This window comes from Podarcis liolepis (assembly GCF_965112155.1).
Source record: "Podarcis liolepis genome assembly, chromosome: 7".
Taxonomy (NCBI): Eukaryota; Metazoa; Chordata; class Lepidosauria; order Squamata; family Lacertidae; genus Podarcis; species Podarcis liolepis.
Window position 1 is genome coordinate 69,662,172 of NC_139561.1, and position 22,850 is coordinate 69,685,021.

Genomic DNA, 22,850 nt, shown 5'->3' on the forward strand with positions numbered 1-22,850 from the left:
CAACTGCAGTGAAATGGCTGGAACTTTTGACTTCAGTTAGGGTAACTCCATTTCAATTTCCTGCTCAGCCACAAATCTTGCCCCTGAACCAGTCACTCATCTTCAGCTCAACCTGCTTCACCGGGTTGTGGTAAGGGTAGGAGGACAAGACCAGGCACCCCCAAACTCAGACCTCCAGATGTTTTGGGACTACAACTCCCATCATCCCTAGCTAACAGGACCAGTGGTCAGGGATGATGGGAACTGTACCCCCCAAACATCTGGAGGGCCGAGTTTGGGGACGCCTGGACAAGACCATGGACAGATCCCTGGAGGAAAGGCAGGGCAAACATTTTAATCAGCCATGTATTTAAACACTGGTTTGGTAGCCACAGGTGACTGGAATTCCATGTAGGCAAACAGAATTCTATGCAAATGAGTGAACTGGAAGAGGAAGGAAAGGGCGCTGTGGCTCTCTGCTGCATGCAGTGTTGCAAAAGGGGCTGCTGCACATAGCATGAAAATGCAGCTCTCTATCCCTACTCCGCCACTCCAGCAGGCTGGTAACTCTGCAAACTTATTTACGAGGCTTATTCTAACATTTTAAAAAACATAACCCCTAGTGGTGCACCATGCAGTATAGATCTGGCATATAAACTACGATGCAATAAGCAGTAGGAAACGGTTTATTTTTGTATTGGTCCAGAGACAGATAAGAAATTCATGTATATCCCTTTCCAAATGCTCTATTGCTAGTCTAAATACACAAGGTTATAAAAGGATAGTTCAGTTCCATTACAGACAGTTTTCAAAGTGTAGATATTATGTACCATAGTCCAGGAGAAAATGTATTAATCTTGTTAACGTCTTGCACCATCCACTTGAAGATTTTGCATCAGAACTGCAACACTAGCTAGTTCCTTGATAGAAGTGAACTGAACAAATGAAACCAGAAATATATATATATTTGTGCCACCCGAAAAAATCTATTCCTACCAGCACAACCGCAGAAGATCACAGCAGTTCCAAACTTTAATAATCTGTATCCAAGAGTTTAAGGCACTCTTGAGCTTTAGATGTAGCATGTGTTCACCTACTTTGATCCAGAAATGCATGCCGTCAAAGCACTGAAACCTGGAGTTGAGCATATGGGTTGTTTAGAAGCTGAAGAGCTCCCAGGTGGAATAAAAACATAAACAAAGCTTCATTGGTTGCATTTGCAAGAAAGCACTCCTAATCCACTCACTGGAGCAATGGCAACATACCCAGAGAAGACCACTGAATAGGTGTATCCAACTAAGTTCTACTCAGAGTAGACACATAAAACTCTCCTTCAAGCTATGTTTGCAAAAAAGAATAGATGGAAAAGCATGTTGCTGAGGCTAGCTCATTACATTGCCTAAAGGTGTTCATCAGTCTCGAGAGGAAAAAGTCCCAGGACACCTGAGCTCGTCAGTTCAGTGTCACAGCACAAAATAAGCCTTAGATGACTATCACCTTCCCCTATGAATAGGTGTGAGTAGGCAAGCAGTTTTACGGCATAACAGCATCCAAGCTAGGGATGGGGAAACTGTGGCTCTCCAGATATGATTACAAGTCCCACCACCCCTGCCCACTGGCCATGCTTGCTGGGGCTGATGGAAGCTGGTCTAAGGGCCACCGGTTCCACATCCCAAATCTAGGTGAAGTTGTGCCATGTACTAGATCATTGTTTAGGCAGCAGGCTCTTAAGTTCCTGATCACTTCATATGTCTAACTATCTGCTGTCAGTGGCCAGATTACATCTGTTCCCAAGGACAGCCAGCTTTTTTGTCTTTGTAACTGTGAATAAAGCACACAAATGCATGTCTTCACTTGGAAATGATTCAATACCCACATGGTATAGATCAGGTTGCTGGGTTCAGATAAAAGTGAATTTTGCAAGAAAAGGACACTTGAGCACCGTATCCAACAGTGAGGCAGTACTGTCACACATGTAAAGAACATAAGAGTCATTCTGGATCAGACTAAGGCCTATCTAGCCCTAATCCTATTCTCACAATGGCCAGCCAGATGTTTATGGGAAGCCTGCAAGCAGGACTAAATGCCAACAGCACTTTCCTCACTGGTGAGTCGCATACAAAGGCATACTGTCTCCAACAGGGGACGTAGAAGATATGGGTAGTAGTCACTGACAGCCCTGTCCTCCATGAATTTGTCTCTTTTACAGCCATCCTAGTTTGTGGGCATCACAATATCTTGGGTGGCGCTGGGGTGTGTGAATCCCATAGTTTAACCATGTAATGTGTGAAGAAATGCATTCTGTTGTCTGTCCTGAATCTCCTAGCATTCATACTAGCATACTAGAACTTGGGAGTCTTCCAATGAAAGCTGAGAGATGGAGGAAAACTTCTCTATCCACTTACTTCACACTATGTATAACTGTATACACTTCTTACCATGTCTCCCCACCCAATTCACCCTTTTCCTAAACTAAAAAGCCCCAGATATCATAACATTTCCTCATAGAGGAGCTGTTCATTTGTTCTGGCCACCCCACATTTCTTGTCACTGTGTCGTCAATCTAAACTTGAATGGGTCCCACATAAAGGATTAGTCACTTTACTGCAGTTACCATTTATCCATGTACAATTCAATGCATCAACTGACAAATAATAACATCAAACACCCTCGAGACCAACTTCATTTCAATGTGTCTATTAAAAGCTTTAGGGACCACGCTTGACAGGCCCCCTGCACAATTGCATAGTTGTCAATTAGATTTTGTTACTCTCCCTAATGCTGTACGAGAAGTGCAAGTAAGGATAGTGAATTTGTTTAAAATCATTTAAAAACAGGTCATAATAAACTGGTCATATATCCCCTTAAGGGTGTAGGTCAGAGATACTTGCTTTGTTTCAACCATAAGCCAAGTTGTGCAGGGATCTTGTCAGCAGCCACATAATAGTACTATGGAGTCTTGATAACAGGAAATGTTGGAAAAATACTGTTTTCTGAAGATCTTGCCTAAAACTTATGAACATGTAAAGTGACAAAGCAGCATAACTTAAAACCATTACAACGTGTGGTCAAGCAAAAATAGTCTTTATTCAAATTTAATGGAAACAGGGGCCACTGTACTTTGCAAGATGGGGAAAAATAAAAAAATATAAAACAAGGATATTGTCACAATACCAGAATGTGGAACTCTACTCCCCCCCCTTCCTATGTTTTACTGTAGGTATCTATTTTTCTTGACTGTGCTATTAACAAACTCTGCAAGTCCAAAATATGAAACAAAAGTAATATGAAATTTAAGACTCTGCACTTTTCACTAAATGGCGTACATCAAAGGGCATCAATTTAAGGGCAAATTGTTGAAGTTACCATACCTACCTAGGAGTCATCATTCCAATCTTAGAAGCCCATCGAAACGCAGTGCTCATTCTCTATGGCTATTCTGGAAATCCAGGAAGATGATCTGATGAGACTCTCAGTATCATTTTCCAGAATGTGCAACAGAGAGGGAGCACTGGACTGAACACTTAAGACACACCATTGTGGGGCGGGGTTTTAAAAATGTACAGCAGTGACATGTGTTCTACTCCAATCACTTGTGCTACAACTACCAAACATGTACAAAAGACTTCTCATAGAGCTCTAAGTGTGGTTGCAGCAAGTTTAGGATCTGGACCGAGACCTTGATCTAGATCGGGAATGCGATCTAGAGGCAGACCGCGATCTAGACTTGGATTGGGATCTTGGCTTTGAAACAGATTTGGATCTGGAGCGAGATTTTGATCTGACATTTTGTTTAGAATTGGAATTTGACCTGGACCGGGATTTACAGCGGGTGTCCATTTCCTCACCCTCACTTTTTGCTTCCTTTGTGTCTGGTTCTGCTTTCATATGCTCTTTTTCCTTGGACTGAGATCTGGACCTGGATCTAGACCTGGATCTAGACCGTTCTTGGTCTTCTCTCTTTTTCTTCTTGCTGCTAGACTTGCTGTCACGTTTACTCCGCCTCTTGCTTTTCTCACTTCTGCTGCGACTCCTGCTCCTGCTCCTACTTGCCTCTCTGCTCCTCTTCCTACCTTTCCTCTTGTCCTTACTTTTGCTACGGCTCCTGCTCCTACTCCCCTCTTTGCTCCTACTTCTCGCCTTGCTAACACTCTTCTCTCTCTCTTTACTTCTACTGCCCCTCACACTGCCCCTCTCCTCCTCTTCTGCTTTCTCTTTACTGCCACTCCTACTCCTGCTTTTACTCTTACTCTTACTCTTTTCCTTGCTGGGACTTCTACTTTTTGCTCGGTCATCATCATCAACATCGTCATTATTCTGCACCACATCCTCTGGCTTGTCTTTACTTTTACTTCGGGATTTCTCTGCACTTCTGCTGCGGCTCCTGCTTTTATCATCTTTACTCGGACTCCTGCTTTTTGCTTTTTGGCTTCGACTTTTGCTTCGGCTGCGACTCTTGCTTCTGGAATGGGATCTTGACCTAAGAAGCAAAACCAAAAGTAGCAAAGGAATTCTTATATAAATCTTCATGCAGTTATTGGCAGGAATGAAATTTAGCCTCTGTGATTTTGTTACTCAAACAGAAGCTTGCAAGTCTTACCCTGTTGAAATAATTGAACTTGTATCAGTTTCCGCTCATATGTTCACTATGTTCCCTCCTTGCACATTTCCCTGCGAGACATTCAGTTTGTTCACATTTTAAGAACTTCCTATACTGTACTGTAACCAGAATCTGACTTGTGTGTTGTAGCACTCAAATGAGTATTATTGCTACAGAAGCAAATCACACAAGCTGTTAATAAATAAAACCCACCGGAAGGGGACAGAAATAGAACAGTAAGAGATCAGTATCTAGATTTTAAAGCTAATGAGGGTAATAATGGGATCTGGAATTCAAGAAAAAAATCAAAGCAAAAATCACTGCAAATTAGGGATCTATAATGATTAGATTTAACAGCTACGTACGCAAGGTTTGTTCATGCTGACATCAGTTAAAAACACTTAATCAGTATCCTCTGAAGTATGTTGAAAATTAAGTAACTGTGAGTTTGCTCTACCTGGATCGTGATCTGCTCTTTGAATGACTGCTTTTACTACTGCCACTACGACTCCTGCTTTTACGTGAGTGTCTGCTTCGAGAGCGGGACCTGAAAGAAAGAAAAAATAATTGTTGTAGCTATAAGTCTTTACATATTTTTAGGAGACTCCTGGAACATGGAATAGCAAATGGGTGGGTGGGTGGGGGGTTACTGGGATCTTTTTGTTTTTGTTTTGATTAAGTATAAATACCTCAGGTTTGTATTCACCCATGCACAATAATTCCCTGTGTCTGATCCTGGCTTGTGGCTAAGCATATGTAGCTGTTTTGTCTAATCTGGCAAACTACAGGACCATGGAAAGCTGCCTTATATCAGGGAAGAGATCAATAGATGCAGCAGCTCTCCAGCTTCAGATAGGGGTAGAAAAAGCTCCTGAAACCCTTATCCAGAGATGTCAAGGATTCTGCTACTCTGCTACTGAGCTATGGCTCTACCCAGGTCTCACTCTGGCTTCCAACTGTCGTAAGGCATGAACACAGTTTGCTGGCTTGAATGAAATTGCTAACTTTGGCTGTGCCTCAAACCAAGATCAGAGGTGGAGATTAGCAATGAGCAAACCTAAACTCTCATCTGTTTGATCATGGTTGGAATTAAGTTTAAAGCACCCCTCTATTTCCATCACCCAACAAGAGAACTTCACAGTTCTGCAACTCGCCACTGTTCCTGCAAGGTTAACAAAGCAAGGGCCCAATACATAACTTTCCAGCAGCTCTAACAAACATTTGCCCTGCCAAAGAGTGTTGTGAACAGACTTACCTCGAATGAGTCCGACTTCTGGAGTAGGAGCGGCGCCGCCTGGACCCAGGCCTGTCTTCCACTAGCCTTATCTTCCTACCATTTACTTCTGTCCCATCCAGCTTTTCAAGGGCTCTTTTCATGTCAGAATAGGATTTGAACTCAATCACACCTTCATTCTTTCTACCTTTGTGTGCGTCAGCATACGTCACTTCACCTGCCTGACGCATATAATCCTGGAAGACAGAACATTGCCTGTGAATACACCTATGCTTTCAAGCTGATTCTGTCTGTTATCATCCCCCCTAGGGTCAGAGCTTTCCAAGCTGTGTGTCGTGACATGTTAATGTGTCGGCTGAAGTGTGTAGGTGTGTTGTGCAAAGGCCCCCTGCGCTCCTCCTAGGGCTGGAAAGGGTTTAGATTAACCTCCAGTTTGCAAGTAAAACAGAATTACTATGTCGTGAAAAGATGCGTGTCTAAAAATTGTGTCACCAACATAAAAAGTCTGGAAAGCTCTGCCCTAGATGCTGCAACTGAAAAGCACACTAGACTGCATTTCTTTTTCAAAGTGTGCATGCGAGAATGTTCAGCTGAACACTACACCAAGCCTCACCTCTGGTCTAAAATACAAGGAGCACAGTGGTCTATTACCAGAAGCAATTCTAACCTCAGACATTCTGTTTGAAGATGTTACTGTTGGGCTGGCAAAGGAGGAGCAATACTGTCCAATTACTGGTGAAAATGGCCAGAAAGGATAAAGCAGATAGTGTAATTCAACAGGGTATTATTGCATCTGCTTACGCATTTGCTTAGCTCAAGCAATTCAACCAAGACTTATAGACTGCATGCATAGCAGACTTTTCAGCCTTCCTTTTCTCTGCACACATCCTTCTGCATCCCAGTTTGCATTATGGGGGTCTATCACCCTTAATCTCCTCAAAGTGGCCGCAGTACTATTTTAGCCCACTGCCTTCCAAGGGAAGCAGGCCAATGTGAAACATGACATTAAACCACATGAGCCAGGAAACCAGAGGAAAGAACCCCCATTCCCTGCAAGCTGGCTGTTTGGGAAGGTTTTCAAAATGCATAGCAACATGCGAGTTTAGGTACAAAACCTTGTATGACTTCAGAAGCATCTTATCTGCATTTATGCACATGAGGGTCTTTTTTTTTTACAATCAAGCAGTCTATATAACTTTCATGAAACAACTAAATGAAATAAAACATCTGAAATAATAAAATATTCAGTGTGCACAATAACTGCACAGGCTGAAACCCTCATGCTCAAGGAGCTTATCACTTTTACTGTTCTCTGTTGTGCTTTGTACACTGCAGTAAGATTTAACACAATGTCCATTATTCTGGACAGGTGGTGGTTTTCAGTTAAGCATAGATCCATTGAAATTAATTACCTTAGTAATGTTCACAAATTTCAGTGGGTTTACTCTGAGTAAAGCATAACTGAATACCACCCAGGGTTTCCATGAAAAATGAAAAATATATTTGTGTGGACCACAGGCCAAAAGCAAGGCTTAACAAGAGAAGCACAATTTATGTTTTCAAACCTTTATCAGCACTAGCAGAGGCACAGAGATGGCATACCTTCAAATCCTGCCAACTGCAACGACTTGACAGATTTTCAACGATCAATCTGTATTCAGTACGGGTCGGAGGACCGTACTTATCTCTTCCACTTCTTCTATAACCATATCCACCTTTAGAGGTGATAAGCAGATGGAATACTTCAGGTAAGGTAGTGGAGCCAGGTGGTTAATCTATACCCCCAAAGAAAATAAATACTAGTCTACCCAACAGCCGGTAAATACATTTAGTTCCCCCCTCCCATTAGCCTAAACTACATTCTCAGTGTTAAAAATTTTATGTTACGAGAGTCAGACATTTAAAAAGGTCTATATACATTATGTCTAGAACATTAGCACAGAATTAAAAGACTGTATATTTTATATTTACTATTAAAATTAAACATGCAACTAAGTTTAAGTTAATAAAAAATAATGTTTTTGAAAACAAAAAAACCAAATCACTATAGTCAGTTACTAATGTTACTTACATTGATTTAAAGCTTTCTGAATATATAACATGAATAAAGGTTTCAGGCACCTATTTCAGTTTAATCACATCTGTCTCTAACCCTTGGGGTCCTCACCACCCACGTCTAATGGGAAAAGGTTGCGGTCGTCACATGGCTTCCTTTTTGGGTCAGCCAAGGGCCACAAAGGTCAAAGAGCCACTCATGGAAAGGCAACCCAGGGTCAGCAAATGGAACAGGCAGTCATCTTAGCCTCAAAGGACTCTTAATTGAAACATTGAGGTCTTTGTTAAGTCTATGTTAAACAATCACATTACAAATAAACCATTCATATATTTACAAAATAAAATAATGAAAATTAAAGTTCATTTAGTTAATTACAGTTTAAAAAGTTGAATATATTAATATCTAAATAATATTACTTTAATAAAATCTACAGTAATCAAATTTTACATTTTTAATTTAAAAATACTGTTTTTAAATGCTGTGTTTTAAATAGAATAAAAGGCACCAATACAACGGTATGTTAGTGCTTACTGCGTCCAGAACCGTAACTGCTGTCGCGGCGAGGGCCCCGGGCATGCTCAACAATTACACGTTCCCCACAAAGATCTTTGCCATTTAGCTCATAAACAGCGTCATCAGCATCACGCACATCATCAAACTCAACAAAGCCATACCTAAGGGGAGACAAAAACAGCTCCAGCATCAACCACGTCAACAGTTAACTTGACAATTCTAGCCAAAAGTGGCATGGGCTTTGAAGATCTATGCAGAATGGGAGCTGTTGACAAGCATCTCTCTCCAAGTGTAGTATAGAAGTTCAATGGTAACAACAAAAGTATGGCATAAGAATAGATGTCAAGTCTTACCATAGGGCAAAAGAGGGTGATATACCTCAAGAAAAGCTTTGTCGCAAATAGTAGAAAATGATGACTGCCTGCCATAACAGCACTCAAAAGTGTGTTATTCCTATCTCTTCATGACTTCATTATTCATCACCAGTTATTTGAAGTATATTGTAAATAATGTGTAACATTTATAGGCATACGTGTATATGGGTGCTCCCCCATTTTCAAATTTGAGCAGGCATCAGTTTTAGATAAAGCGACTATTGATCACTGCCAATTTTACCACGACTATGCCTTTTAACATCAGGAAATTCAAGGCCTCCTCTACTGGCTATCAAAACACCAAGATTAGTGTTAGCAGTTCTATGTGGTTTGCTTGACCATACACTTCATGGTTTTCTTTTGTCAGTTTATTATATTTTATTTCCAAAGGGAACATTCCCAAAAGGAATAGAATTTTCAGGAGAATAATGACATTAACTGCAGTAATCTTTTCTAACCAGGAAAAAGGGTATTGTTTGTACTGTTCCAGATATTTTTTTATTTTTGTGCTGGTAATCTTTTTGCTATTGTAATCTCTTATTGTTGAAAATCTGGAAGAAACCATATTCCTAAGTGTTTTATTCAAGTAACATTCCATTGTAGATCTCTGAATTTTACATATTCCTCTTGCAAATCAGGAGGGATATTGATACTGAATTATTCAGATGCAGAAGTGTTTCTATCCAGATTGCTGCTTGCATATAGTGAGGTTTTAAATTATTTCATGCCAATGAAAACAAAACACTTACTACTACAATGACCTCATTCAGCAAGATTTTTAGGAAGTGAAAATTGTAAGATTTCCCCTCAAAGTCTAAGCATCAACAATTTCAGTGAACAAGCAACTTCTAATAATGCTTGCTAGACATAATTAAGAGGAAAGAAATGAAATGCTCAATGGCCTCCAAAGATGAACAAGAAAAAACCAGAAGCAGCAAGTTTACAAGTTATTGTCCAAACGTGTAAACAACAGCAGGTTTAGCATCCATCTTTAGTGTGAGAGTGTGGGTACAGAAGATGAACACATGCTTTGGTTTTGCAGGAAAGTTCAGCTCATTGCCAATGCCAAGAAAATATACGGCAAACACTTTTCACAATGTGCACACTATCTCACTATACAAGAAAATGATTTTCAGTCCATACAACGAGCCTTTTAGGCCTTTGCACAGACTGAATGCACTACATTTTCCAGGATGATATCACAGTTCTTCCTCTGAGGAAGCCTGTCGGGTCAAGTGCAAAAAGAGTTGCATCCCCATTCCAAGTGTGAACACCAGTGGAAGTCCAGGAACTTTATTCTTATCTATAAACCACCTAATGCTTTGTGCTGCACATAAATTATTTAAAAACACAGACCCTTGCCTGCAGGCTTGCAATCTATACAGATAACAACAAAGGGGAAAGGGAGGGAAAAGGAAAAAAAACACAAACCCAGGAGGCAATTTTCTTAAACATAGTTAAGGGCTATAATGATCAGATGGCATTACCACTGCAAGAGGCAGTTCTAACTAGGGAGGAGCCAAATGACGGTTGGTTTTTATCTTTTAGCGACTTGCATGTCACATCAGTATATCGCTCTTCTGCTGAAGAGCTCAAAGTGCCTTCACTCAGTTTATCCTCAAAACAACCTTGTGAGGTTAGTCAGGCAGAGAAGAGTGCTCACAGTTCTCTGTTGTGGAATAATAGAGGCAGAAGGGTTATTACTCTGAATTCTAATTGATATGGGCAACCTTTCACTATTTTAGCAATTAAAAATACTAGTGTACCCAATTGACAACATGAACAAAAAAACAGAAGTTACCCAAGCCCCTGATTGGGGAGGATAATGTCAGGTGTCTGCCACTAATTGGACAGAATTAGTGTCAAAAAAAGTTGCTCTCAGTCTGTTAGTTGTATGGCCCAGATTTCCTCTTCCTCTAATTTCTGATCTCTTACTTGCCATTATCTTCCCTTTGTGTGACCTAGGCCAGTCTCACTGTTCTCAGAGGAGCCTATGTTCACACAAATGTAAAGACAGTAGTACTAATCAAAATAAATGGGACTAGGATCAGGGATTCACAATATCACTCACCACACTTGTCATGGTAAGTGCTTGGAAAACTTCTGATGAACATGTCCTGTAGTTGCAGAAATGTGGTCCCCACTCACTCTGCAGCTCCAATGTTTGGAGGAAACCTAGGATTTGTTTTTGCTCTGTGCTTTTCGGGAATGGATTATAGGGCAAGTGCAAAGAAAAAACAAGAACATGTGATTGTCCTTGACCTTGGACTGACTTTCAAAGGTATGGGTGAGATCAGGAACTAGACCCTATTCATTGAGAGAGGAGAATGGTCCTGTTGACTAACAAATTTTGCTTGATGAATCTCTAGACTTCTGGACGAGATAGATACAGTATTTTAGACTGGCCCACTTTGAACATCATATTAAACCATAGGTTAGCATGACAAAAACAAGCTATAATGATCCTCAGACTCATGTGCCCTTTGCTCCTCTTCTGGTATGACTGTGATAAGTTATGAAGCTTTCACTTCCACCATAGATTAACAGCAACTTGTCAGGTTTTCCGAACCAACAAGATTAAGCATAGTTTGGTTTATCTATGGTTTGTTTGAAATAGACGAACTTCAAACCATGGGTTTTGAAGCTGGCTTGTTTAAACAAACCTGAATTAAAATTAACCAGAGTTTAGTACTCAGATGATATGCTGAACTGTGGCTAACTGAAATCAGAAGTGAAAAGTTGTGCTCTGTTCCTAAAAGCTGTTTCAGGGTAGAGGGGGAGTATGCATATCTCATTTTCTAACACTGTGCAAGCCTAAGCCGCACTGCAGCTTGTACTTGTCACACTTAGTGTGATATCAGATTACAGTCTCTGTAGTATAGTATTCCAGCTTCACATTACAGCTTAATTTACCCCAAACTTAAAACAATGAATTTAAAATCTCCTGCAAACTAAGCACCTATGATCAGCATTAATTCTGAGCATAAACTGAAAAATGAAGAACTGAAAAACAAGATATCTTACAACTTGCAGTTAATTTGTAATTGTTTGCTAAGCATTAATGAAAAAGATGACAGCCCCAACAAATAAAACTAACGCAGTTATTCTGAGGAAAAGCACAATACAGTATTGTTCTACACTTGAAAATTGTTCTTTTATGCTACATAATAGAATTTAAAAATGTATAGAACTGTGATTTTAGATCCAGGCCAAATTAACTGTGGTCTGTTGAAAGATTTTTAGATAGCTATATGAAATAGCATATTTAAAGAGAGAAAGGCAGATAACTCCAGAATTCTAAAGTAAAGGTGGGATCAGTTTAAAATTACTGCATTTAGCACTGATAACATGCTGCTCAAAACCTGGAGCTCATCTTTTACTTCCAGCACTGAGACAGGATTCTTTGTGCCAATATATGAATGAATTTAGCCCAGCAGAATGCCAAAGACAGAGAACAGAAGAAAGATAATGTAAGCTTGTGAAACAGATAGCTATATTATAGCAATATAGGGGGCTTAGGAAGTTTACATGTTACCAGATCAACAAAATTATCCTTAAGACACCAATCAGCCCTCCATATGGGAGGATGGGGGGGGGGGAGGAAGAGGGCATGAGGGCAAGGCAGAAGGCTTCTGAAGTCCAGATCTTCTGCCAAGAGCATGCCTATGAAAACACCTTTATGTGTGGTGCAAAGGCTCTGGCAGCTAAGCCACTTGTTTACAGATGCACTGCCCATCACTGGGAAAGAGTTTTGTGAGGGGCATGAATTGTATGGGTTAGCAGCATATCTACAGATGTCAACCATCCACATTCTATCCCCAAGCATGCCAGAAATCAACACTGGGATACCATTTACAAGTGTAACTTACATGTTACATACTTTTTGTTCCAGAGGAGAATCAATCCATAAACTCTTCCTAGAATGCCAATTTGCCGTCTGCCCATATATAATGAACTGCTACAGAATGAATTACAGACTCATCATTCTTACAGCTCAAAGTACACATTACTTTCCCTGGCAGTGAGTCACAGAACTAGTTTTTCAGTGCCTAAACTCTTTGCTGAGAAACCTCCACTGTTCAACAAATTATTAGGAACAGAAGAATTGCCTTGCTGGATCAGATCAACATCTGTCAAGACTAGAATTCTGCTCTCAACGGCTGCCAGTCAAAGCCAGACAATGTGGCATTCAAAGATTATGTGGATGTTTTTAACACAGAAGGTCCATTTAGCTATCATGATTATTAATACTGGCTATCCCTGAATTTGGGTGATCCCTAATGGCACTGTGTACCATACAAGTCTTTCTGCACTGTAGTTTTTGAGCAAGTTTTCCATCATGACTCTCAGATATTCAACAGTACAGTTCCAAAGTATGAAGTTCTGTATGTTTCAGCCAATTTAGATCCATCACTGCACCTTTTGCTTTTTGAAACTAATTTTATTAGTTTGGAAGGGTCTATTTGGAGGATGGATATTGCAAGGATGGGGAATCCGTGGCCTTCCCAGATGCTGATATATTACAATTCCCGCCATCCCTGAACACTGACCATGCTGCCCACAGGATCCACAACCCACCGGCTCAATAAGCTGAGATCTGAAGGAGCCTTATGGCCATACACAAACCTCCTTCATCACAGTGAGCAAACAAGTCATTAAGTTTCCCATGACTGGCTACCACACAGTTTAGCTCACAGAAAATTTATGATGGATCATCAGGGTAGAAGCTTTTTTTTTTATTTTGTGTCAGGGCAGGAGTAATTTCCATTTCTGTCAGTTGTCAGTCACATGTATGAATAACAATGGCCATAATTAAGGAAGAACTCTCCCTCCCCAACCCAGGTAATACCTATACCATACTACAAAGCTGATGTTCATGCAAGTATTTTAATGTTTTCAGATGAAATGTGCATACATGGAAAGACTCTCCTCCCTGCAAGAGAGGGGAGTGGTTGTGGCCGGGAGCCGGATTCCGCCTCAAGCAGGGGGCGTTTGCCCCCTGTCTCCCACTCACCTGGCTGGCGCCCACGCCCACGGCCAGGCACCCAACTAGGTGCCTTCAAGGGGGCGTGTGAGGGTTTGATTAGCTGCTTGTGCGTGAAAACGTGCTCCCTCAGAGTTTGTGCGACCCCACAAACCTCCGTATGTGACGGAGCTCCTCAGACATGTCTGCTCTAGTCACTAGTAGAGTCCGACAGTGGCTGTCTGCGGAAGCGTTTCCAGCAAAGAAGTTCCTTAACGGAAACGCGTCTCCTGGACTCACGGCGTGACAGTTTCCTGCGAGGTGTGGGTCTCCCTATGGGAGACTCCGATACCTCTCCACTGTTCTCGCTGGAAGCCTCCCTGAGCCCTCCCTCCTGCTCGCATTCCCTCAGAGACCCACTCCTCCCCCTGCTGGTTCCTGCTTCAGCAGTTGAGTCTCTTTCATCCTGCCTGAGTCCCTCCACCACCTGATGCTCTGATGGCAGTTCCCTGACATCCACCTCCCCTCCAGGGCCCCCCTCACCCCCTCCCAATTCCTCCCCCCTGGGAGGTGAAGGGCTAAAACCCCGAAACGAATCTTCCTCATCTTCTGACGTCTCGAACAATTCTCTCCATCGATCGTCGTCCTGGCCAGCTGAATCCTCCTCCTCTTCAGAATCTGGGAACCCCTCCAACTCCTCTTCCTCGTCGGTGGTGGCAAAGTATTCCCTTCGGAACCTCGCTACAGGCTGAGGTTTACGTGGGAACCTCTGATGAAAAGTCTCTATTAAAACCTCGTCATTGACATCCTCTGCCCTAACCCAGGTGTTTTCCGACTCCGGTTCCCCTTCCCACATTACCAAGTACTCTACTTGATCTCCCTTCCACCTGGAATCGAGGATCTCCGCTACATGGTAGCTGTGTTCCTTCTCCTCCATTGCTGGTCCCCTATTGACCCTCCCCTCACTGTCTCCTCTATACGGTGACAGCAACGACCTGTGAAAAACTGGGTGCAGCTTCATGTGGTTCGGTAACCGGAGCCTGAAAGCCACTGGATTGACCTGCTGTATGACTTCAAACGGACCCAGCCTTTTGGGTCTTAATTTCTTACAACCTCCTTTGAATGGCAACCCTTGGGTTGACAGCCACACCTGGTCCCCCACCCTGATGCTTTCACCTTCCCTTCTGTTTTTGTCTGCCTGCCTCTTATATTCCTCCTTAGCCCTGTTTAAGTTGAGTTGAAGCTGGCGATGGATCGCTTCCATTTCTTCCACGAACTGTTCTGCAGCTGGAACGCTCCAGTTCTCCCCCTCCCCCCCTGGGAAGGCTCTGGGATGGCACCCGTGATTAGCCAAAAAGGGGCTCATCCCCGTGGACACGTTCTCTGCATTGTTGTAGGCAAATTCTGCCAACGCCAACTTCTCCACCCAATCATTCTCTCTGTCATTAACATAACACCTCAAATATTGTTGGAGAACCCCATTTGCTCTTTCCGCCTGCCCGTTGGTTTCAGGATGACGGGCCGTCGAGAAATTAACCTCTACATGCAGTAAGCTCATGAGCTTCCTCCAGAACCTGGAAGTAAATTGTTTCCCTCGGTCTGAAACCACCCTCAAGGGGGCGCCATGCAACCTAAACACATTCTCTACAAACAATTTGGCGGTTTCTTCTGCTGTAACCGCATGTGAGCAGGCTATGAAGTGGGCCATTTTAGTTAACAGGTCTACTACAACCATGATGGCTGTTTTCCCTCTAGACCTTGGCAGATCAGTCATGAAATCTATTGCCACTGCTTCCCACGGTCTCTCAGGTGTGGGCAGTGGTTCTAATAAACCAGCCGGCGCCTGCCTCTCCCCCTTGGCTCTTTGGCATTGTTCACACCCTCTCACATACTCCCGCACATCTTCCCTGACCTTGGGCCACCAAAATTCCCTGGTAACCAGCCACATGGTTTTGTGTTGCCCAAAGTGCCCTGCTGTGGGGCTATCGTGCAGCTGCTTGAGTACCTTCTCCCTCAATTCCCCTTCAGGTATATATAACGCTCCCTTATAATACAATGCCCCATTTCTCTCCTCAAAACCACCGGATTTGTCTTCCTCCCCTCTGAGATCCCTGAGTTTCCCCTGGGCGTATGCATCCTGCACCGTACCCTCTACCAATTCCCTTTGCCCCACCAAAGTCGCCCCACACACCCAGCGGTCCTCTGGAATGATATGGGTTTCTTCGGGTGCTCCCTCCCCCTCCAAATATTCAGGTTTGCGTGAGAGAGCGTCCGCCCTAACATTCTCTGGGCCTGGCACATAACAAATCTCAAAGTTAAATTTGGAGAACTCTTGGGCCCATCTCAACTGCCTTTGGTTGAGCACTCGCGCCGTTCTCCAGTACTCTAGATTTTTATGGTCCGTGCACACTTGCACTTTATGTTGTGCACCAACTAGCAGATGCCTCCATCTCCGGAACGCCTCATGAATAGCAAGCAGTTCTCGGTCGTACACCGTGTAGTTCCTCTCGGATTTGTTCAGCTTCCGCGAGAAGAAGGCACACGGACGCCACTCTGACTCCTCCTTCCCCGGCTGCAGAAGAAGCACCGCCCCTATGGCTCTGTCAGATGCGTCTGTTTCAACCCTTAGCTTCTTTCGTAAATCCACATGCAGAAGTTGTTCTTCAGAGGCGAAGGCCCTTTTCAGTTCCTCAAACGCTCGCTCCGCCTCCGCCGTCCATACAAACTTCTTTTTACTGCTGAGACAGTCAGTGATGGGCGCCGTCAGATGGGCGAAGTTGCGGATGAACTTACGATAAAAGTTTCCAAACCCTAGGAACCTCTGCACATCCTTCTTGGTTTTGGGTGTTTTCCATTCCAGCACTGCCTGTACCTTGCCGGGATCCATGGCCAATCCCTTGTCTGACAGGCGGTACCCCAGGAATTCCACCTCCTTGGTATGGAACCGACACTTCTCCAGTTTGACCCACAGCCTGTTGGCTTGCAGTCTGCTCAACACTTCTCTGACGTCTCTCACATGTTGCTCCTCATTCTCAGAATACACCAACACATCATCTAGAAAGGCAACGCAATTCTTGTAGAGCAAAGGGCCCAGCACGTGGTTCATAAAAGATTGAAAACACGCGGAGCCTGCTTGTAATCCAAATGGCATAACGAGGTATTCAAACGCCCCCAAAGGGGTAAACATGGTGGTTTTCCATTCATCCCCTTTCCTTATGCGTATCAGGTTGTACGCCCCCCTTAGATCCAGCTTTGTGAAAATCTTTCCCTTCCTCACCCTGGTCAAAATATCATCAATTCTGGGCATAGGGAACGCCACCGGTTCAGTCACTGCATTCAGCCGCCTAAAATCACATACAAGTCTCGGCTTGTCCGCATTTTTTTTGTCCACAAAGAACACTGGGCTCCCCCCTGCTGCTTTGGACTCTCTGATGAAGCCTCTCTTCAGGTTCTTGTCAATGAACCCTCGCAACTCCTGCATTTCCCTGTCTGACATGGCATACAACTTGCCCACGGGAAGCTGTGCTCCTGGGAGTAAATTGATCTGACAATCAAAGGGTCTATGAGGTGGTAGTTGGTCAGCTTCCTTCTCGCTGAACACGTCGCTGAGATCTGCATACTGTGGTGGTACCTTCACCTTCCCCATTACTTCAGTCCCTGCTAGGGTGGCTTGGGCCCCTGCTGAACCCTTCTCCCCTTTGCAGTGTTCTAGGCAATGTGCTGAACCAAAGGACACCACTCTTTGATGCCAGCCAACCAGCGGATCATGTAGAGCTAGCCAGCTCATTCCCAAAATAATGGGAGCGCCTCCCAGGGTGGCCACATTAAACGCTATCAGTTCTGTGTGCCTTGCCACCCTCATTATCATTGGGACAGTCTGCAAGCGGACTCCTCCTCCCAACAACTCCCTGCCATCAATCGTGGTCACCTGCAGGGGGTTGCTTAAAGGGATGGTCTGTATCTGGTGTTCAGCAGCAAACTCCTTGCTCATAAAATTGCAGGAGCTGCCTGAGTCCAATAGCGCCTTTATTTTTAGGGGGTGCCCATTCTGCAGCTCTAGCGACACTTCAATCACTAGAGCAGGTCGAGGAGCTTCTGGCACGGGCACTTTCACTGCTCTTTGGCCTGGCTGCAGTGCCCCAATTGTGGCAACCAGGCGTTGGCTTTTACCTGCTCCGCTCCCCCTTCTTCTCCCCCCTCAACAGCTCCCACCATCCCTTGCCATTCCTTCCTCTGGGGGCAGACTCTGGCAAAGTGGCCTGGCTGTTGGCAGAGATAGCATTTCCGGGGGCCCTTTCCCTCCTTCTTAGCTCCCTCGCTGGTTTTTGAAAATGCGCGCGCGCGCGCTGTTCCGATTTCCATCGGCTCTGCCGGCGGGAAAGCTGGCTCAGGAATGTCTGGAATGCGGAATTCCTTCCAACGTTCCCCTCTCCCTTCCCGCCTCTCCAAGGCTCTTGCCTCCTGCCGCGCTCCTATGGTCAGCGCAGATTTGGTCAGCTGATCCATAGACTCCGCCCTGGGGCTCCGTGCCAGCTCGTCTTTCACCCCCGAAGAAAGACCTTCTTCAAATAGCATTTGAACGGGTGCCGCCGATAAATCCCAACTCAGTCTGTGAATCAGCATGGTAAACTCAGTCCAATATTCACGGACAGATCGACTTCCCTGCTTACAAGCCATTAGCTGTCTGCGCACCACCCCTTCCTCAATATCGCTGGAAAACATGAGATCCATTGCACGAAAGAACTTCATTGTGTCCTTTAGTATGTCATTGTGCGTTGCCATTAGGGGTCGAACCCAGTCTCTAGCCCCTTTCTCAAGATGCCCAATTACAAAAGCAACTCGCGATTCCTCATCAGGGAACTCATCGAACTGCACATTAAGGGCATATTGCATCTCTGTCCTAAAAGCATGGTAGTCCTTGGGGTCCCCCCCAAATTTCTGCACCAATCCTGGTACCTTTCTGGGGAATTGCGTGGCTCTCCCCTTCTTGTCTGCATCCTGAGCCCTTCTCTCCTCCAACCTCGCCGTCTGCAGGGCCAGTTGAACCTCCAACGCTCGGTATCTATCTTCCAAGCTTGGATCAGCTCCAGCCCCTGCTCCTCCGGTTCCGGTTGGTTCGCTCATGATGCCTTCTCTTGCACAGGCAGCGTACAAAGACTGTCGGACTGCTGTGAGGGTTTGATTAGCTGCTTGTGCATGAAAACGTGCTCCCTCAGAGTTTGTGCGACCCCACAAACCTCCGTGTGTGACGGAGCTCCTCAGACATGTCTGCTCTAGTCACTAGTAGAGTCCGACAGTGGCTGTCTGCGGAAGCGTTTCCAGCAAAGAAGTTCCTTAACGGAAACACGTCTCCTGGACTCACGGCGTGACAGTTTCCTGCGAGGTGTGGGTCTCCCTATGGGAGACTCCGATACCTCTCCACTGTTCTCGCTGGAAGCCTCCCTGAGCCCTCCCTCCTGCTCGCATTCCCTCAGAGACCCACTCCTCCCCCTGCTGGTTCCTGCTTCAGCAGTTGAGTCTCTTTCATCCTGCCTGAGTCCCTCCACCACCTGATGCTCTGATGGCAGTTCCCTGACAGGGCGTGTACAACAGCCTAAATTGCTGCGGTGCCAGCCTCCCAGCCCTCACTTTTCGTCGTCCCGTTGCGAGTCAAGAGATCGACCGCTTCTTAGTCAACAGGATTGTCCTCTGCATGGCCTGCAGGAGCCAAGGAAGTATTTTGCACGGGGAAGTGTGCGCGTGTGGGTTTATTTGCTTCGTCTGCCGGCTTCGTGTTGGTTTGGGGTTATTCTGATTCCAGTCTATTTCGTTCTTCTGGTATTTTATCTTCTACTATTTTGGTTTGTCTTCATTTGCTTCAGTTATGCACATGTATGCACAGAAATGTGCAGACATGGAACATACTGAATGCCCATATGATGCCATACTCACAAGGCCTGTAGAAACTGCATCTCTTGCATATGTAGCACATGGAGACTAATCAGAAAACGGGGATGCACACATCCCAGGATACCCATTATGGCTTGGGAAACAATCTCTAAATCAATAAGCTTGAGGGCCAATCTCTTCCTTTGCCTATTTCAAGCAAGGAAACCTGTACTCTCCGCATCACTGTGCAAGAGTTTCAGCATGTTAACTTTACAGCAGAAACATTTCAGTTGCATCATTCTTTCCACAATGCAGTATTTAAAAAGTGTTCTTAGGCTGTGCCCTCCTGCACACTTACATGGTAATGAACCCCAATTAGCACAGTGGTACAGCTATTACTTTTCTACCTAAGTAAGTACACCTAGAACTGTGTTGTAAAGCACAGCAAACTCTTTCTGTGTCACACACACACACACACACACACACACACACAGAGTAAGTCCCAATGAATTTCATGGAGCTTATTCCCAAGTAAGCACATATAAGTGTCAATCTTAAGACGTAGGTTGCAATCCTAAACACACTTACTGTGCAAGGACTAATAGTGGGACTTCTAAGAAAACATGTATAGGACAATGCTGCTTTACAGGAGCAAAAACCCTAACACTACGGAAAGCCATCTAATTAGATTTTAATTTGATTTTCACCTGTTTTTAGGAGGTAATTTAATTATTGTTTGATTTTAAATCAATGTTATATATCTGATGCTAGCTGCCCTGAGCCCGACTTCGGCTGGGGAGGGCAGGATATAAATAAAAGATTATTATTATGTCAAAATCAAACTTAGCCCTGAACTTTTTGTGTTACAGGAAGGCAGGACCAGAGCACCAGAGCAGAGAAAATGCTTTGCAAGTATAAGGTCTCAGGTTCATTCTCCAGCATCTTTACACAGGGCTCAGGGAGACCCCTATAGGAAATCCTGGACAGCTGCTGACAGCCAGTGTGGAGGCTGCACTGCTACTAGGATATGTTGAATTTTTCAACTTCCATTTTGCAAAAAAGTGAGTGATAAAAAGTTGTAACATAATATGGAAATTCAAAAGACGTTTTTGTTAAATTAATATAATTTAGTTTTGCTTGGTAAGTAAAATGTGTTAAACTGCATAGAAATCATTAAAAATGATTGCCAAGTACTTGCTGTTATATTTTTTATTATCATTTTTATTTATTAATTAATCTTTAGAACTACCTAATTTTCAGAAGGTAAAATTAAAATTCTTTGGTTTTCCAAAAGCAAATTACAGTCGTACCTTGTCAAACGGAATCCGCTCCGGAAGTCCATTCGACTTCCAAAAATGTTCAACAACCAAGGCGCGGCTTCTGATTGGCTGCAGGCGCTTCCTGCACTCAATTAGAAGCCGCTTAAGCCACGTTGGACGTTCGGCTTCCAAAAAACGTTCGCAAACCAGAGCCCTCACTTCTGGGTTTGCGGCGTTCGGGAGCCAAAACGTTTGAGTCACAAGGCGTTCGAGATCCAAGGTACAACTGTATGTGCTTCATCACACGTAGACTTACCAAGCTAAATGCTGTCCAATCACAAAAAAAGGATAGCAGGTTTGAATTCCTTGCACCCAGAAACATATTTCCCAAGTCCCCTCAGTGAAGGAATTTGCAAAACGGTCTGAGACGCATTATATGGGGGACTCCCTATACTGTAAAAATGTAAAGGGACCCCTGAACATTAGGTCCAGTCATGGCCGACTCATGCGGAGCTCATCTCGCTTTATTGGCCGAGGGAGCTGGCGGACAGCTTCTGGGTCATGTGGCCAGCATGACTAAGCCGCTTCTGGCGAACCAGAGCAGCGCACGGAAACGCCGTTTACTTTCCCGCCGGAGCGATACCTATTTATCTACTTGCACTTTGACGTGCTTTCGAACTGCTTTGTTGTTTAGTCGTTTAGTCATGTCCGACTCTTTGTGACCCCATGAACCAGAGCACGCCAGGCACTCCTGTTCGAACTGCTAGTTGCTGCCAAATTTGGGGAAGGGTCTGTTATGGAGCACACACTTTGCATGGATAAGGTCCTAGGTTCAAGCACCCCTGCCCTCACAGCATCATAAGAGCTGAGAGGGGTCCCTAGGGTCATCTAGTCCAACCCCCTGCAAAGCAGGAATCTCAGCTAAAGCATCCATGACAGAGGGCCACCCAACCTCTGCTTGAAAACCTCCAGTGAAGGAAAGCCCACCACCACCTTTCGAGGAAGTCCGTTTCCCTTCCGAACAGCTCTTAACTGTCAGGAGAGCTCAAGTGGGAGAATTCCCGCCTGAAACCCTGTACAGCTGCTGTCAGTCACGATACTGAGCTAGGCCGGGGTCGGTGGTAGCGGCTTCCCTTACGCTCCTGCAGCGAACTTCATTTTAAGAGGAAAGCCTTCGGCCCCCCTCACCTCTCCGGGAGGGCAGAAGGGGCAGCGGGGCGCCAGACGGAGGGAGAAGGAAGGCCTAAAAACTGGAGCCGAGGGAGAAGCCCCTCTGCTCTGCCAATTCTGAAGGGTCCCAGGGGCAGCCACGGCGAGGCCCTTCCCGGGAGAGGAGGCGGCGGGCGGGCGGGCGAGCGAGAAGCGCGCGCAGGAAAGGACGGGGAAAGGGCGCGCATGCGCTCTGAGGCCCCGGCCGCGCTGACAGGAAGAAACGAGGGATCCCGGGGACTAGGCCCGGCGGCGGAGACGCCTTACCCGTTCTTGAGATCCACCTCGAGGATCTTCCCGTAGCCCTTGAAGAACCGCTCCACATCCCGCTCCCGGGCCTGGTAGCTGAGCCGCCCGATGTAGACCCGCGGCATCTCCCTCGCCGACAGCCTCGCGAGGGCCTGGCGCCGCGCACGACGGCGGACGCGGCCTCAGCGACAGCTTCGACCTGCGGAGCTCAGCGCTGAGCGGGAAGGGCGGGGGGGGGGAGGGAGAGAGAGAGAGAGAAAGAGAGAGAGAGAGAGAAGGCGGGGGAGGGGCGGCAGGCGGCAGCGGACTTTTTTTTTCTTTCCCTCCTCTCCCTCGCCGGCGTAAGCACACACGCAACGCAAGGGCGTGCGCGCTGACGTAGGCGCGTCAGGTGACGCCGCGGGCGGGCGGGCGGGCCCGAAAAGCGTTCGCTGCGGCGCTTTTCGAAGTTCGCTCGCCTCTCGGAATGGGCGGCGGCGGCTCTTAAAGGGGCCGCTCGGAGAGGAGCCGGGGGCGGGGAGGCGCTTGTCTTAACAGGCAGACATT

General features: G+C 45.2%; 2 protein-coding genes and 1 long non-coding RNA gene across 5 annotated transcripts in view; 1 reads left to right on the forward strand and 2 right to left on the reverse strand.

The window, feature by feature from the left end:
• LOC310710915 (putative transmembrane protein 244) overlaps window positions 1–22,850 on the forward strand; it is a 56,049-nt gene that overhangs the window by 13,495 nt on the left and 19,704 nt on the right. The gene's annotated exons all lie outside the window — the stretch shown is intronic.
• SRSF4 (serine and arginine rich splicing factor 4) lies at window positions 3,048–22,692 on the reverse strand. 2 transcript variants are annotated; one of them, XM_083512191.1, is made up of 6 exons: window positions 22,323–22,692; window positions 8,401–8,543; window positions 7,416–7,528; window positions 5,835–6,049; window positions 5,037–5,126; window positions 3,048–4,459 (listed from the first exon to the last, which is right to left on the reverse strand). In XM_083512191.1, the coding sequence occupies exons 1-6, from the start codon at window positions 22,427–22,429 to the stop codon at window positions 3,640–3,642; spliced, it is 1,488 nt and encodes a 495-aa protein (XP_083368317.1). In that variant the 5' UTR covers window positions 22,430–22,692; the 3' UTR covers window positions 3,048–3,639. The 2 variants fall into 2 exon arrangements, with proteins under 2 accessions (XP_083368317.1, XP_083368318.1); XM_083512192.1 differs by lacking the exon at window positions 8,401–8,543 and having other exon boundaries at window positions 22,323–22,665.
• Window positions 9,275–22,310, reverse strand: LOC310710920. 2 transcript variants are annotated; one of them, XR_014528303.1, is made up of 3 exons: window positions 21,608–22,310; window positions 19,624–21,299; window positions 9,275–13,682 (listed from the first exon to the last, which is right to left on the reverse strand). It is a non-coding gene; the product is annotated as an uncharacterized lncRNA (long non-coding RNA). The 2 variants fall into 2 exon arrangements; XR_014528304.1 differs by lacking the exon at window positions 21,608–22,310 and having other exon boundaries at window positions 19,624–21,345.

Excerpts from the sequence above, each read along its gene's own strand:
- SRSF4 (XM_083512191.1), bottom strand. The coding sequence starts at position 22,429 with ATGCCGCGGGTCTACATCGGGCGGCTCAGCTACCAGGCCCGGGAGCGG. Across the intron at positions 6,050-7,415 it reads GCAGTTGGCAGGATTTGAAG|GATTATATGCGTCAGGCAGG; the intron begins GTATGCCATCTC and ends TCTGTCTTCCAG. Across the intron at positions 4,460-5,036 it reads AAGAGCAGATCACGATCCAG|GTCAAGATCCCATTCCAGAA; the intron begins GTAGAGCAAACT and ends TTTGCTTCTTAG.